The sequence below is a fragment of the Marmota monax genome, unplaced genomic scaffold (assembly GCF_021218885.2).
Source record: "Marmota monax isolate L192 unplaced genomic scaffold, Marmota_monax_Labrador192_F-V1.1 WCK01_AAM20220418_F8-fsc00040, whole genome shotgun sequence".
NCBI classification, from domain to species: domain Eukaryota; kingdom Metazoa; phylum Chordata; class Mammalia; order Rodentia; family Sciuridae; genus Marmota; species Marmota monax.
In genome coordinates this window covers 8349250-8364953 of record NW_026692782.1, presented here as the reverse complement: position 1 = coordinate 8364953, position 15704 = coordinate 8349250, and the positions used below count along the sequence as shown (strand labels likewise).

The window sequence follows — 15704 nt, the reverse complement described above, 5'->3', positions numbered from 1 at the left end:
TTAGTTACGAATGCCTTAGGGTCTGGGGCTGTAGCTCGGTGGCAGAGTGCTTGCCTAGCACATGTGAAGCACTGGGTTCAATCCTCAGCTGCACCACCTAAAATAAATAAAAATATTTTTTAAATCAATCCAGATTTTAAGAAAGAATGTTTGGGGATGCAAACAATGGAAAATTTGACCAAGTAGTTAAACAGTGTAAAGATTCTTCTCACTTAAGAAAAACCAGGTGTTGGTAATTGGCTCCTTATCATTGCCATTGAGGGAGGATGTACAGTCTTTCTAAATTTCTAATCTTTCTCAGGCACATTGGCTTTTCAGTTTTGGTGCTTATCATTTCTTGGTCTCAAAACAGCTAACAAAGCTCCAGGCGTTTTGTCTACTCCCTTTACCATGATAGCAGTAGCTACTTTCACAGAAGCACCCTTGTCAGTGGTCACAGCTGGGCCCCATGGCTGCAGGGGAGCCTGGCAGAGCTGGCAAGGGTCACCACCACATCTGGTTTAAACCATGTTTCCTCCCACGCCGCAGGCCACAGTGAAAACCTACATTTTAAAAAGAAAGTAAGTCATAATTTCTTTAGCATGGGGAAGAGGCTGTTAGGGAAGCAACAGCATCTGCCTTAACATCCATAAGCTTCTTTGGTCAAAGTTGACCATTTGAACATCGATCATCAAGTTTTTTGGGCTCTGATACATCGATACATCGGACCTTTAAAAAGTACTTTAAAACACACACACACACACACACACACACACTCTGTCTCTCTCTCTCACACACACACACACAGAGAGAGAAAAGGGGGAGAGAAAGAGGCAGGCTTTAAAACGTTGTTTTGGGCAAAGATTTTTTTGGACATGACCCCATTAATACAGGCAACAAAAGCAAAAATTGGCAAATGGGATTATATCACACTGACGAGCTTCTGCACAGCCCAGGAAACAATCTACAGAGTGAATAAACAGCCTTCAGAATGAGAGAAGATATTTGCAAACCATTCATCTGACAAGGGATTAACATCCAGAATATGTAAGAAACTCAACTAGACAGCAAAAAAAAAAATCCAACTAGAAAATGGGCAATAGGGGAGGATTGGAGATGGGGGTGGGGGGGGTGGTGGGAAGGAGAACGGGGAAAATGGGAAAATGACCTGAACAGACCTTACAGATGACCAACAAGTATATGAAAAGACGATCAAATCACTGATCATCAAGGAAATACAAATCAAAGCATTAATGAGATACCTGACTCCAGTTAGATAAGAAGACAAAAGATAACAATGCTGGCCAGGATGCAGAGAAAAGGGAGTTCTCATATACTGTTAGTGGGAATGTAAATTCCAACAGTTGTTGGGGCAAAGTGGCAAAGTTCCTCAGAAAACATAGAAATAGAGCTACCATGTATACACCCATACACTACTGGGTGTATATCCAAAGGAAATCACTTGTATATTTATCATAACACCAGTCACATTCATCCAGATAGGGAATCAACATAGGTGTCTATAAATTGATAAATAAAATACAATGTGTATGTATGTGTGGGTACAGTGGAATCTTATGCAACCATAAAAAAGGATGAATTTCTATCATTTGCAGCAACATGGATAAAACTGAAGGGCATTATATTAAGTGAAATAAGTCAAATAAGTCAGGCATAGAAGGGAAAATACTGCCTGTTCTCACTTATGTGTGAACACTGAAAAATTGATCTCAAGAAAGTAGAGAATAGAATAGTGGTTACCAGGCCTGGGAAGGTGGGCGATGGAGATAGGGGAAAGTTAACAATACAGGAGTGGAGCTGGACTAGAGGAGTAACTCCTCACGTTCTCTAGCACAGTAGATAGTGTAACTGTGACAATGAGACCGATAGAACGGTTGAAGAGTAAGAATTTTGGATGTTCCCAGCACTAAGACGTGATGAAGTCTGCTGTGAGTTATCCCCATTATTCTGATCTGATCGTTACATGCCTTGTGCACGTTGCACACGGTACCTCCTGGATATGTACAATTGCTGTGTCCGTAAAAATAATTTTTAAATGATTTACAAATATACCTCCCATTTTATTTTTCCTTACACAGCAGCTGTAACTTGAAACTTAAATTTTACTATTGGTCTTAGGAAAAAAAGGATGAGAATCATGGCTTCTCTGAAAGGAAGGAAGAAGACTGACTTCCCAAAAATGGGATTGTCGTTATGAGAAGTGCTAACCCCCTACACTCCAGAAAGACAGTGGGAACTTACAGTGGGAATCAACAGAGAAAGGGCTTTAAAGTTTCATTCATTCCTGGTGCTTCTCTTGGCCTCACGCAGAGTTGTTTGAATTTACTCAGAGGTGTTCCAAAGCCTCTACAGAAGGGGTCACATATTCCATGAGTCTATAATGGAATCTTATGCAACCATAAAAAAGGATGAATTTCTATCATTTGCAGCAACGTGGATAAAACTGGAGGGCATTATATTAAGTGAAATAAGTCAAATAAGTCAGGCATAGAAGGGAAATACAAGACATGACTGAGGCTAATGGCTGCTGAATTGTATGAGGCTAAAGTAGTGTTTTCCTAAAAGGTTTGAAGAAGCACATTTGGTTGGTATAAGTGAAAACTCGGAGAGGTAAAAAGCAGAACCGTGTTACTGGGTTTGTAGCTGCTGACCCGGAAGCCGTTTTAATCAGAAATGGAGCACAGCCATTTGGAAATTCATAAACTCACATAGGCTTCTTTTTCTTCATTTCTCTTAATGACAGGAGAGCAGTCCTTGTTTTCTAGCCCCCTCACCCTTTCCTCTGCTCTGTCTTGTCTTCTGATCTGATGGCTCATATGCTGCCATGCCCCCGGGCTATACCTTTTATTCCTTGATTGACAAACTGATGGGATCTATTTGACACAATAGCTTCACAGGTGGAATTGTGGAAAATGTGGATCAGATGCCTTTCCTTCATGTATTTTCCAAGTAAATTTTCTCTAGTATCGGTCTCTTCCAAAATGAATAGAAAACTGGCCCTATCACCTTCTCTTCTTTTGTCCCCATTCACACCATCTTAATCAACTGCCCTTCATACTCTTTATCATTTAAATGCTTCAGCTCCATGAAATAGTAGCCCTGATCCTGGCTTCCTTAATCTATTTTTAAACTACCTCTAGATCATTTTACTAAATCTTGTTCTTATTGGGAATAGTGCCTTTTTATACTATTTAATCTTGCCACTCAGGCATTTTGGAGAAAGATTAAGTAATGAATTCTGAGAATGAATAGGATTTCAGAACCTTTATGTCCTTTGGATATCATCTAGTTCAATCTCCTGATTTCACTATGCATAGACTGATGAGTGATACTGATAACCTTCTTTATTAGTAAATGCCCTTTTCGAGTTCTCATGTGGCTTTCTGAGATAATGTTTATAATGTTATTCTTTATTTTGTTAACTTCTATGTCAAAATTGGATCATATATCAGTTATTAAAGGCTTCAGCTACAAATAAAAATACTTAACATTGGCTAAATGATGAATTTTAATATTTTAATTAAGAATCCAGAGGAAGTAGGGGGTCATGGGGTTGGATCAAGCTCTTTGTGTCATCAAGAACATAGGCATTTCTGTCTTTTCGTCACTTCCTCAAGCCTAGCATACAGTGCTTTTGTCTTTATACCTACTGTCCCACATCACAGGGTGTCAGCTGGCAAGAATGAGAGGAAGGGCTAGTACCAGGGTCCTCTCCTCTAAAGCCTGTCCCTGGTACAGAAAGCAGAATTCCTCTCCTAGAAATCCCTAGCAGACGTCTTCTATCTCCTTGGCTAGATGTCACCTGGCCCATCCTAGGTGCAAGCAGGGCTGGGAAGGAAGCTGTGGTGGATTGTATCAGCCTTTGTGATGGGAGAGACACAGGAGAAGAGGGGGTTGAGAAGGGCTTTTGATTGGCCACTGAAGTGTGCCAGACAGAGGTCACTATGAAACATACATTCATTCCTGTGTCTGTATCTTCATATCCAGAGAGGGAATGTAGCTTACCATCCTGGCAAGCTACATTCTGTTCTGAATTCAGATTGCCTGGGTTCAAATCAAACTTGCATTTCTTGCTTAGTATGGCTTCAAGCTTATCTGCCTTTGTTTTCTTCCCTGTAAAAGGGGATAATAATGCTACCAATTATATGTGATATGCATGAGTAACTGGAAGTCAGCATGGGAGCCAAAATGTAAAAGTCACCAAATCATCAGCCAAAGCTCAGCACCCTGCTTGGAGACCCACCAAGCCCAGAGCAAATATAAGAAACTTGGAGAGGTAGCACTTTGTGCAGTTATTAAAAGTGACATATGCAAGACTGTAATCTAACTGGAAATGTCCCTGAAAGATGTATAGTCTTAACAGAATTTGCCTGTCTTTGTTTGGATGATTTGTAACTGACATGTTCTTTTGTTTAGAAATAAAATACTTTAAGTCTTTGTAAATTCTTCATGTGTGGAGGCAGCATGGTGAAAGACTTATTTTGACTAAAATATATCAAATCAAGAATCTGAGGCATTTCTATAAATCACAATATATATGTTGGGGGGGGGCACGCACACACACAAGAACTAAATAAGTGACTTCCATAGAAACAGCGTCAAAAACAGTGGCAGGGCTAGAGGAGAGGAAAGAAGTCTCTGCAGTGTTCTCAATGATTAGAAAAAGGTAATGAGACCCAAGGAAATAAGGGAGCAAGGGATTGTTTGAACCACGCTAGTATTCAATAAATAGTTGATGAAGGAGAATTTGTTGGATGAGAAAAGCATCTGAAAATAATTTGAAGTCGTGTAGACTTCATGTTTATACTGGTAGCTGCTCTTCACAATACCCTGAGAATGAGGTGCGGATAATTCCAGCAAAAAAAGAAAAGGAATGGAGGGAAATCCAGAGCAGCTTCTGGAAAGAGTTGTGGTCCTCTGAGGAGCCTGGAGTAGATTCATCATAGAAGGATCCTTCCCTCTATGTGAGTCTTGGCCAAGTTGGAGTAGGAAAGAGTAACAGCTATATCCCAGCCAGGTTCATACAAGGCCTAGGTCATGTGGAGGAGGCTCCAGTGACTCAAAACCAGAGGTTACAGCCCCCCAGGGCTGAGATCCTCTGGTGCCTGAGTGCTCAGCATGCACAATTCCTCCATCAAGTAGCCAGTAACCCAGGCTGGCATTCTATCAGAATATGCAGAACAAATGATAGCTAAAATTCTGACATAAAAAATTTCTATCTGAATCAATGAATCAGTCCCGTGGCTGTTGCTGCATGAATTGTGTCATGTCAGAAATGAAGTCGAGCTCCCGGCAGTCGTTCAGGGCAGTTGTTCAGTTCTCTGGGTGGTCCACACGCGAGGTGTGCCGCACGTGCATTGGTGAGCGTGTACTGACTACCCTTCTTCTCCAACTTTCCCTTTAGAAAACCCGTTATGAAATTTACGTCGGCATTCTGAAAGAAGGCGGCAAGGAGCTCCTGAGTCACGATGAAAACGAGGCTGCGGGACTGAAGAAGTCTCACTCGAGTCCTTCATTGAACCCGGAGTCATCCCCAATCACCGCCAAGGTCAAGCGTAATGTGTCAGAGAGGAAGGACCACCGACCTGAAACACCAAGCATTAAGCAAAAAGTTACTTAGGATCCACTCTGCTGCCAGGAAGTGCTGGTCATGGAGCAAAATAGGGTTTTTCAAGATATTTCTGGTAATCCGTGAATATATTAAAAAAAAAAAGTATGTGACTAAATGGTGCATTAGTAACTTTTTATATTGTATATTTTTGTTAGTTTCTGTACAGGTTGTCTTCGCTCTTGATTTCTTTGCTTTAATGATTTTTGCAATTTGATAACTAATGCACCTTTTTTTGTGAGGGGGAGAAGATCGTGATTCCAGAATGAATTACGCATCCCTTCTCCTTTGGTTTTTCTCGTTTGCACTCTGCTCAGTTGTTTTATGTATTCTCAAATCCACTGTTATATTTTTTTTAAAGGTTAAAAATTTAATCCATTGTGTAACACTTAACTGGACAAACTTTGTAGTTTAGTAAATTCTAGCCAGAGTTAATATAAGCCTTTATATGTGAAATCTTGCCCAGTCACGGAGGTGAAGTTGAGTCCTCACAGATGCTCAAGTGAGAATTACGATGCTGGGGATCGAGATGTTTCTGTGGGATGCAGCTCTGCGTGCACCCCAGCACTTCTTGCTGAGTTCTGACCCTGCCAGAAGCAGGGGAAGAGGGCATGAAAGGTCACAGGACTGGAGAACCTAGGGACACACATTAGCTTGCTTGAAGTGTGGATTCCCTTCCAGTCAAGCAAGGCAAAAAGGAAGAGAGCCGTCTTGCCACTGAAGGCTGAGGACACATTGATACTAAGCAAATTTTGTTTTCTAAATGATAGTGGCAATTGTTGGCTCTTGGGAGCTGCAGCAATAGACATGTGTTTGGTCTGCAGGAAATTGTTACCTCACTCCCATAGGGTCTAGACTAGGAATCCAGAATCATCTCTATCGTTGATACCTTTCCATCCAGGAATATATTCTTTTTTGCTCTACATATATATATAGGCATGATGTCATCTCCTGGTTGTAAGAATGTTGGGGTTTTCCTTCATAACAGAATAATGTTGAAAATGGAACCCCTTTTGCTCTTTCCTTAGTCAAGACAAAATAATGGAGCAAAAAGCAGCTGCAGCTGTTCAACAGTGGATATAGATTCCCTAAGCTAAATCCGAAAGTGAAGTGTGGATGAATTGTGGTTAGAAAATGGGGGAATCTTCTGATTGCATATGCAGAGTTTCTTAGTTTGTTCTTATGCCAGTCTCTGGACAGCCATTTTATTCTGTTACTGTTAAACTTGCTCCTAAAATTTTTTTTAACCTATTTTAAATCATTTCTTTCTGTATACTCAAAATAGTTCTGTTCACCTTACAGTCATGAGCTCGTTCCAGTGACAGTCCCTTTGAAATTCTGGGAGATAAACAGAATATTCTCTTGTAAAGGAACAGAAGGGAGTGAATGTTGAGTCCCCAGTGACATAAAGAACTTTTAGATTTCCACACCTTGAAACTGTTCCCTGAAGCTGTCATCTTCCCAAACCATCCAGCTTCAAAACCGACAGTATCACTTTCCATGTTCTTTTCCCTCCCATAGGAATTTTCTCTACTTTTCCTTAGTTTATTATTGTAGGTACTGGGACCAAAGCATCTGCTGCTCTGCATGAATAGCACAGTTCCAGTGGACTAGAGAAAACCTACTAAGACATCACGGTAGTTTCTAGTGATATATTGTTACAATGTACTCACATTTAGTCACAGGATTATTTATTAATGTTTACTTCCTTCACCTGTGTACATGTGCATATTTGCTGGTGTCCAGAGAAGAGCAACCCTCTCTGAGGTGGCAGTTGCTTGCTTTGTGGTATTTTGCCACACCTTTGAAAAACTGACTCTAACCTGGTTTAGGTAAAAAGCCGTGGCTACATTTATGTTTCAGAACCGTGAAGCAAACACGGTAGTTACCAGTGTGATCCATATACCAGAATCATTTTCATAGCTTCTGAATCCAAGATTTCCACAAGCAAGTTGTCTTTCCTGCTAGAATCTGAAATATCAGTGTTTGTTTTCTGCCTCAATATTTGTACTAGATGAGGAGAGAGAGGTACCTAGATCCTGTCGTCTATGAACTTCAGTAACTGAAGAGAAATTAGAGTCCCTGACTGGCTTGAATGTGTCTGCCCACCGTGTGTGTCTATGTATATAGGATGTTTGTGTGTTTCACTTAGAGTTTATAATGTACATTGAATGGTACCTTGCTGCAGTATTGGTTATACTTGGTTAGCATTAGCACCACCACAGCATCTTCTGTTAGGAGACTCACTGAGGTTAGCTCCGGGGACTCCGGATACGCTAGTAGGTAACCCCATGACAAGGGCACTTTTGAGGCTGCAGAATGCCACATTTGCATATTTATCTTTAATAACAATGTGGAGGCTCTTTTGTGAGCCAGGATCCCGTGTGGTGCTGCTGACTGTCTTCAGGGGATGAGCCTAGCGTGCCTCCTCTTCCCTGAGGCCTCTGGAAGGAGCTGTGTTTTCAGTCTCTGTAGCAAGACTGAGAGTTTGTCCCATGGCTGGAAATGGCCCCTGACTTGACGGGATTCCGAGAGTCAGTCTGTAGCCAACCACAGTTTCTTTTGTGATAATTTCTTTCCTGTGGTTTGAAGAAATGGAAGATGTTTCCGTTCACAGTGACTCCCAGCCTGTTGCCCAATTCACGGTACAGGGGAGCTCTTCTCCTCCTCTTCTTTTAAAGGTACTTCCCCAGCCCCCACCCCCACCCTCCCCATACCTCCTGCTCACCCCTACCTCAGTGCCCAGGACCCTTGGGGTTTCTCTCCATGTGGGAAATCATTATTCCTCATCACATAAATACATTTTATATTAATTCCTACTGTAGAAAATTTTGATAAGGTATCAGAATACCATTGTGATAGTCTTGGTGCAAAGCTGACCATGAAAGTGGCCCATGTATAAAATCTGTGGGGTTGGGGGTTTGCCCCCACCTAACATGCTGGCTCTTATAGGGAGGTGTCAGAGAGTTGTTATCAATCAAAATTAGTTACTGGCACGCAGAGTCCTTATTTTATTGCCAGACCATAGGCATTTCTGTAGTGTTCTTTTTACAAACATCATTGACCTTATTCTAATAATGTCTAATTAGACAATACTTTTGTGCATTTTAATTAATCTTAGTAAAACCAACATGTGTTGGGGGGGAAGTCCTGATAAAAATAATTCCTGGATTATTTGAACCTTTTTTGACTGCTCTTAGGTAAAGAGAAGACATTTTCTCATGCGGCAGTCTTATGCTACTTGTCAGAACCTCTGTGCTTTTGTGGTTACCCTAATCCAGAAGGTGAGGACCATTTCCTAGATAGAGGAGCCATTAGAGAACTAATTCTGGAAGAGGAAAATCTGGTTGGTTTTCAGATTTGTATTCTACCCTGTGGCCAAACCACAGAACTTTGTGAAATTGGGGGAGAATTTACATGACCATCAAGGAAAGAGGCCCTGGGGATGCCTAAGCACCAAATTACACAGAGTCTGGGACTGCTCTGTGCCTGCTCCTGCCTTTATCCTGAGATAAGACAGAGCCTGGCCTGGCCTGGCCTGCCCGTGGCACCTCTTCTCTTTTTACCTAAACCTTGGCAACTGGAAGGAAATTGACCTTATAGACATCAAGTTCTCTCCTGCCTTCCTGTCAAGGCTGCCTTGGGTTTAGTTTAGTTACTTGCCCTTGGAGTTTGAATTCTTTGGCATTTTTCTTTAGTTATCAGTTAAGCTTATTCTGGCCTCAGTGCAGTAAGTTCCTTTGCTTTGTTAGGCCTAAATCACCACAGTTTGGCTGTGGTGGACTCGAGTTTTTAGCAGGTCTCCAGCTAGTCTCCTTCCTTACCTTTAGCAGAGAACAATCCTTTTAGTTTTCAAATGACAGAATTCTTTTTCCAAGTGTAAAACTAGCCCTGAAAAACAGTGAACCAAAGTGGCCTCCTAGCACTTGTCAAAAGATGAGCCTAATTTATGAATGATAGTGCTCAGCTTTGGATTTCTGTAGTGTCTGTTTTCATTTCAGAGCATCTAAGTTAACTCAGAAACAGATCAGTCAGAGGCACATGAGCCCCAGGGCCTACCCAGCTCCAAAACTTTCTAGCTTTTTCCCCAGGCCAGGCTGCTGGTTTGCCCCCGGGTCAGCAGATCTCTCTCCAACTCTTCTGACATCTTATGCCATCAGGTCACCTGGAGGACTTTTGAGATCACCACAAAATTATCCCATGATAGATTATTGATAGTGATAGAGAGGTGCTTTGTCACTGTTTGTCCCCTCAGGATCCCTTTTCGATTTCTCACCCTTAAAAGAAGGATTGAAGTCCATAGGCATTCTCCATTTGTATGTATAGGATCCCAGACCCGAGCAGGGGCAGCCTTCTGCTTAGGACAGTAATTGGCCCATTGCATGTAGAGAAAATGTCCTCATGGAGAACGGCAGTAAATACTTGAATCTGCATGACAGTTTGTCAACTTGAATGCAACAGCAAGGAAACATTGCAAGTTAATTGTACATACAAGTAGTTTTCCTTAGGTCTCTCTGGCTCATCCTTTGCAATTTATGCGTGTATCTGTTGTACTACAGGCTTGTGGAAAATATTTGTGTAGACAGTATGTCAGATGTCAAAGAAAATGCTTTCTGTCACCTGCCAACGTTGTATTTGTGGATATTTATAGTTGTATGTATGTACGTGCATCTGTATAGATTGTATATCAATGTGTGGTAAATGTACATCAAAATTATTTTTGTCCTTAATAACCAGTGTAATATGAAAAGCAAGTAAAAACCTCATAGGATTGATTATATGGTACAGTTGTTGAGAGTACATATAGTGGTATTGTTTTATTAAACTTAAATTTAAATAATATTTTGATTAAAATTTTAATGAGACTATAGAAAATTCCATCTTTGAGCTTTGAATAACTGGGGCAAAAATGACTTTGAACTAATTTATGAGTCTATTGACGTGTACAGTGTGCAATACTGAGGGGGTCACTTATTGTAATTTGGGAAATATAGAAAGAAAAGGGGAGGAAGGCAGCCTGTACAGTCTTCGTGACTTTAGCAGTAAGAGCACTTAACCGTAATGTTGAACTGACAATTTTGGGCTTATTACAAAATGTGATGCTTTTCGAGCGCACTTTCTTTATTGTTGTAATTAGTCCAGAAAAAAAATATAGTTTTCAAAATTAAGCAAGTACCCACTATACCATTTATGTACCTGTGTATATCTTAGAATAGATGATACCACTCTCCTGGTGCCGCATCCTTACCCTCTTTAAAGAAATATCACAAACACTGAAGTATATCAGGGCATCCCAAGATTGGGTACTGTATTCCAGGTTCGTAGGTGCACAAATCAGCAGCTAGTGTCACAGGTGAAAGGACTTTAGGACCAGGTTAAAACTTTATTTAATATTTTTATACTTAGGTCTCTTTTTCCTGCCTCTCCCCAAAGAAGAGCCACTGGCCTTAGTTGTTTGACCTTATTGCTTATATTATAGAGTGTAAATAAATAACTAGAGACTAAAATTTTATTAACCAGCATGTTTGGTGTATTTAAAGCAGCGACTGAGTGTGTCTGAGTGAGTGGCTGAGTGCAGTGTCTTTTGTTTGAACACGCTGCCTCATGTCTTTGTATCTGATGCAGAGAATTGGAATTGTGGGGAGGGAGATAAATCTCCAGCTCCAGGCTGCAGTAGTGTGTTGGTAGGTACACTTGAGTTTTTTATTATTATTAACTCTACAGTCTCAAACTATTTTTGCAAATATATTTCCTAATTTGTTCTTGACGTGCAGTGGACTGGCTCTCCAATTGATCGGCAGGGTCTTAGTTCTGCAAGAGAATTTCCTTGTAAGAATTATTTGTGATTTGCAAAAAAAAAAAAAACAAAAAACAGCCATTTGATTCAGAAATCATATAGAAAAGGAGTAGTAGAAATAAAAAGTTTTATTTTGGGCCTTAGTCATTTGAAATGTTTGGATTTTAATGCAAAGCCATGGAGGTTACATATCCAAGTAACTATTTGACATGGGTAATATCCACTCTATAGAGAGTATATATGCACATTGAATTTTAATGCTATTAGGATACTATTTGTAAGCTTTAGGAATAAGCATAATTAGACCAAATGAAGTGGAGGGGGTGAAGTGGCTGCCTTCTGTGGGGTAGCCATTGCATGTGTTCAGTCTTCTGCTCCTAAGAGATTCAGAACCCATTTATGGTCCCCTTAGGTATATAAGGGGAAAGTGGATACATCTGGGACCTCATCTGTGTACACCTGCTTGGACACAAGCACACACAGTGAATGTTTTAAGTGATAAAAACATAAGACCTTAAGACACACCGGGCCAGAGTGCTTTAGAGAGGTAAGGAACAAAGAGGGAGGAAGCCGCACCACAAATGCTCTCCAAGCACCAGGGAGGAATCGGAGCTCTAGTGTCTGACTCTGAGATGCACTGCATCTGTAACAGAGAACAGGGTCATGTGTTACATCCTTCCTGGTGGGTGGGCCACCAACATTCCTGTAGGTCACAAGCAGCAGCAGCTCTCCAGCTCTCCTCAGTAGCCTGGGTGAAAAGCCAGCATGCACCACTTTCCAGCATGGCCAAGCTGCTTGCTCTGCAGATCGTTCCATTGAGCAAGAAGCACAAATGGAGAAGCCACCAAGCATGTAGCCTAGGAGCAGTAGATGAGGAGTGTCTGCCCTCGTCTCCACGCTGTATTGGTGAGAGCCTGCATTGAGGATGGAAATGGGAAGGAACCTAGCAAAAACACATTTCCCTTTGCAGGGTGGAGAGCTGAGCTCTCATAGTATTATAAAAATAAGCACCTTAACTTCAATTCCTGAAAACATTGGTTAATGGAGAGAATTTTGGAGTTTTACTTAGTATTTCCTCATCAATCTGCGAAAGTCTTTGGATGCTCCTAGAAGAGTCCCAGCCACAAGGCTCAATGAAGGACCACACTGCAGGTCTGAGGCTCACCGCTCTGAACCCTGAATCCCAGGGTACTGCAGAGGGTGACGTGTGCCCTCTCTGGAGCTTCTCCCCTGGCCTTCCACTCCACTTGGGCTTCTACTGAGCAACAAGCACATCCTGGGTTTCAAATGCTTTAGGAATTCCTGTGAGCTGACCCTGCTGAGGCAAAATACCAACTCGGAGAGTGACTGAGTCACTGAGGGTGGCACGTGAAAATGGTAATGAGAAAAATTCTCTGCCTGAAGTTAGGTCCTGGTATTTTGCCTTTTTAAGAAACAAACTGACACTTTGAGCTCTAAGCAGGGTTAGGTGATACTTTTGCCTTTGTACCCAGATTGATTTTCATTTCTGTGGAAAGGGTCAAGCAACACTAAACTTGCTCAGTAATTCTGCTCTGTCCAGGTGAGAGCTGTCGGGTAAAGGCCTCCATGCCTCCCTGCATCCTCTTCTACCTCAAGTTTTAGGAACCCATTTCTAGAACAGAAATTAACACAAGTAGAGAACCCATAATGTCAGCCTTGGTTACTGTGGGACACACCGAAGGGTAGTAGTTTGTATCCTTCAGCATAAAATAAGATTTTAAATTTCCCAACCTAGTAACTGGATTATTTCCACTGTGGCTGAAAGGAGTTAACAATGTGGAACATTCCTTTACCTTCAAAGTTTTCTCCACCAATCACTTCAGTTTCATTGCAGTCATGGTGCCATATGTCCCCTGCAAATTGTGAAAGTAATTAGTGACAAAGTAGCAGCCTACTCCTTTTCAGTGGCCAGACTGTCAGCATGAGCAGGTTGGGGTAAGCCAGTGGTACCGTATCATATACTGGAAACCTGTTCCGCAATATTACCCACCAGATCCCAGAAGTGCCATCTAGAAATCCGTGGCATTTATGGTGGTCATCTTTTGAACGGAACAGTAGTTTATGTGGATATTGTTAAAGTGTTTAAAGTATATTTTGAAAATTAAGTTTACATTTTACAATTGCTTTATTTTTTATTAAAATAGTTGTATATAAATATTACCCTATTTCACTGTTATTAAAGTAAAGCTTGTAGACAAGTGGGTCACCTGACATGTATAGAAGCTGTGATATATATAGTACATTTCTCTATTGTGTAAATGTTCAAGAATATAACTGTTCCTGTTGTTTTTATAAGTTGGGGGTATTTTGTTGTTTTGCAGCAACAAAATGTTATTGCATTTAAAATGGTTTTTATGTAACAGAAATCATGCAAAATAGTGAAGGATTTAAAATATGTATATGGTATATGTAAATGTATAAACTTCAGAAAGAAATAAATCCAACAGATTTCAATCATTTGGGGGATGTTTTTATTTGCTTATTTAAGCAACTAGAATTAAACCTTAAAAAAATAAAAATCAGAACACCCTGCACCTCTCCATGAAAAGACAACCGTGATCCCCAAGGTGAACAATTGGCCATGGTAGTCAAATGAGGTGGTGGTAACCCAACACCTCCATGGACTTCTGTGAAGATTTATGTTTGCAAAAAGGTGTTGATGGACACTGCTGGACTCCAGGGCCTCTTGTCATAAATTGGGGGAGGGGAGGGCATTGAGCAGGGGGGAGGATCAAATGAACTTTTTGAAACCATTTCAAGACTCATTTGCATTCTCATTTACTTTTCATCAAAGCAAAGGGACCATGGAGTCAATTATTGTCCTGAAATGCAAATGCTAATCCCCAAATCAACTGCTTTATTGTGGCTAGTATGTACCTTTGTGTTCTCTGATGAAACCTAATGTTAAAAATAAGATCTGTTGACTTGGAAAATGAAAAATAAAAATTCCTCCCAAACTGCTGAATATTGGAGAAGGATGTCTTGTGTTTGGGGGTCTGGGCTTTTAGAAACGAGGTCACTGGTTACATCCTTTAAAACATAAATGAGAGTGCAGCCTGGCTGAGACCAAACTGCTATGATGTATAAATCTCAAAGAAATGAAAGGTTTGTTGGGAGTGGGAGGGAGCCAAAGCCTTCAACACCCCTTTGACTTCTACCTAAATCCCATTTTAGGATGCAGAACTCAGAATCGAATCCCTCTCTGCCCAGTTGCCTCTCCTTTGTGTTCCTCGTCATATTTTCTATGTCACACAACTAATAATAATATTAGAACCAGAGGGACTAGAGATCATTTTTAAGGATGAACATTCATAAGAGGAAACTAAAACCCAAGGCTAATTAAGATATTATAAGGAAATAACTAGCAACCCCACTGTCTCATCTCTAGATTAATTCTATTCAACAATACTGAGGGATTCACCGTGAGACTGTCAAATGTTATTGAAAAATTGGGTCAATTGAGAATAAAACCTCCCTGGTCAAGAACAAAGAAAATTACATTTATTTGGGGCCAATTAGGATTGCAATCTAGGAAAACAGAATCAAATGATCTTAAAAATGTACCCTGAGGTCTTACAAAGTAACAGCTTTAAACTCCAAGGGGATTAGAAACCGCATCACTTTTGATCAAAAATTATGCCTGGTACTGGCAAAAGTTAAGCTGTTTTGTAAGAAAGGAATAGGTTTCTAGAATGTTTGGGGAAGGGGGACCATCATAAAGAAGTTCAGCTGGCATAGGTTAACTGTTTTGAAGGTCAACTCACACTTGGGATTGGCATGTGGGCAGCCCAGTTGTGGAGGTTCACTTGCTGCCTCAGATCTGATTAGCAGTGACCTCCCAAATGTGAGTTTGCTGCGCTGTAGACCAGTAAGCTTGATACTAATGCTGGGTGTATTTTTAGAGTGAACAGAAATCAAAGCAGCACTTATTGGAAGCCAGCAGTTGTTTCCAAGAAGAACCATTTCAGACTCCATTTATTTCCTATTTTGTGAGACTGGTACATTAGGAAATTGCAGGAGACACAGTATCTGGACCTTAACAAGGGTTTTGATGTGGTCTTTAATGAATGTGTCTGGGCAAAATGGAGATCCTGATGGTAATATGGTGGGTGGGCATGTAAGCACTTGAACAGAACTAATTGAAGGATTCTTACCAACCTGGAATAGCATTTCGAGTGTCCTGCTGCAAAGCCTGTCTTTGGCCCCATCTGTTCAACATTTTAATTAATAACTTGACAGAAGGCGAATTTATGAAAAATGGGTATGTCATAAGGCTGT

At 40.8% G+C, this 15704-nt stretch overlaps 1 protein-coding gene across 13 annotated transcripts in view; it reads left to right on the top strand.

Annotated features, from left to right (window-relative positions):
* Psd3 (pleckstrin and Sec7 domain containing 3) overlaps positions 1-14391 on the top strand; it is a 564781-nt gene extending 550390 nt beyond the window's left edge. For all 13 annotated transcript variants that reach the window (XM_058580396.1, XM_058580395.1, XM_046447763.2 and 10 more), the window contains one exon: positions 5405-14391. In XM_058580396.1, the coding sequence (XP_058436379.1) occupies positions 5405-5620 (216 nt within the window). In that variant the 3' untranslated portion in view covers positions 5621-14391. The remainder of the gene's footprint in view (positions 1-5404) is intronic.
* The last annotated feature ends 1313 nt before the right edge of the window (positions 14392-15704 follow it).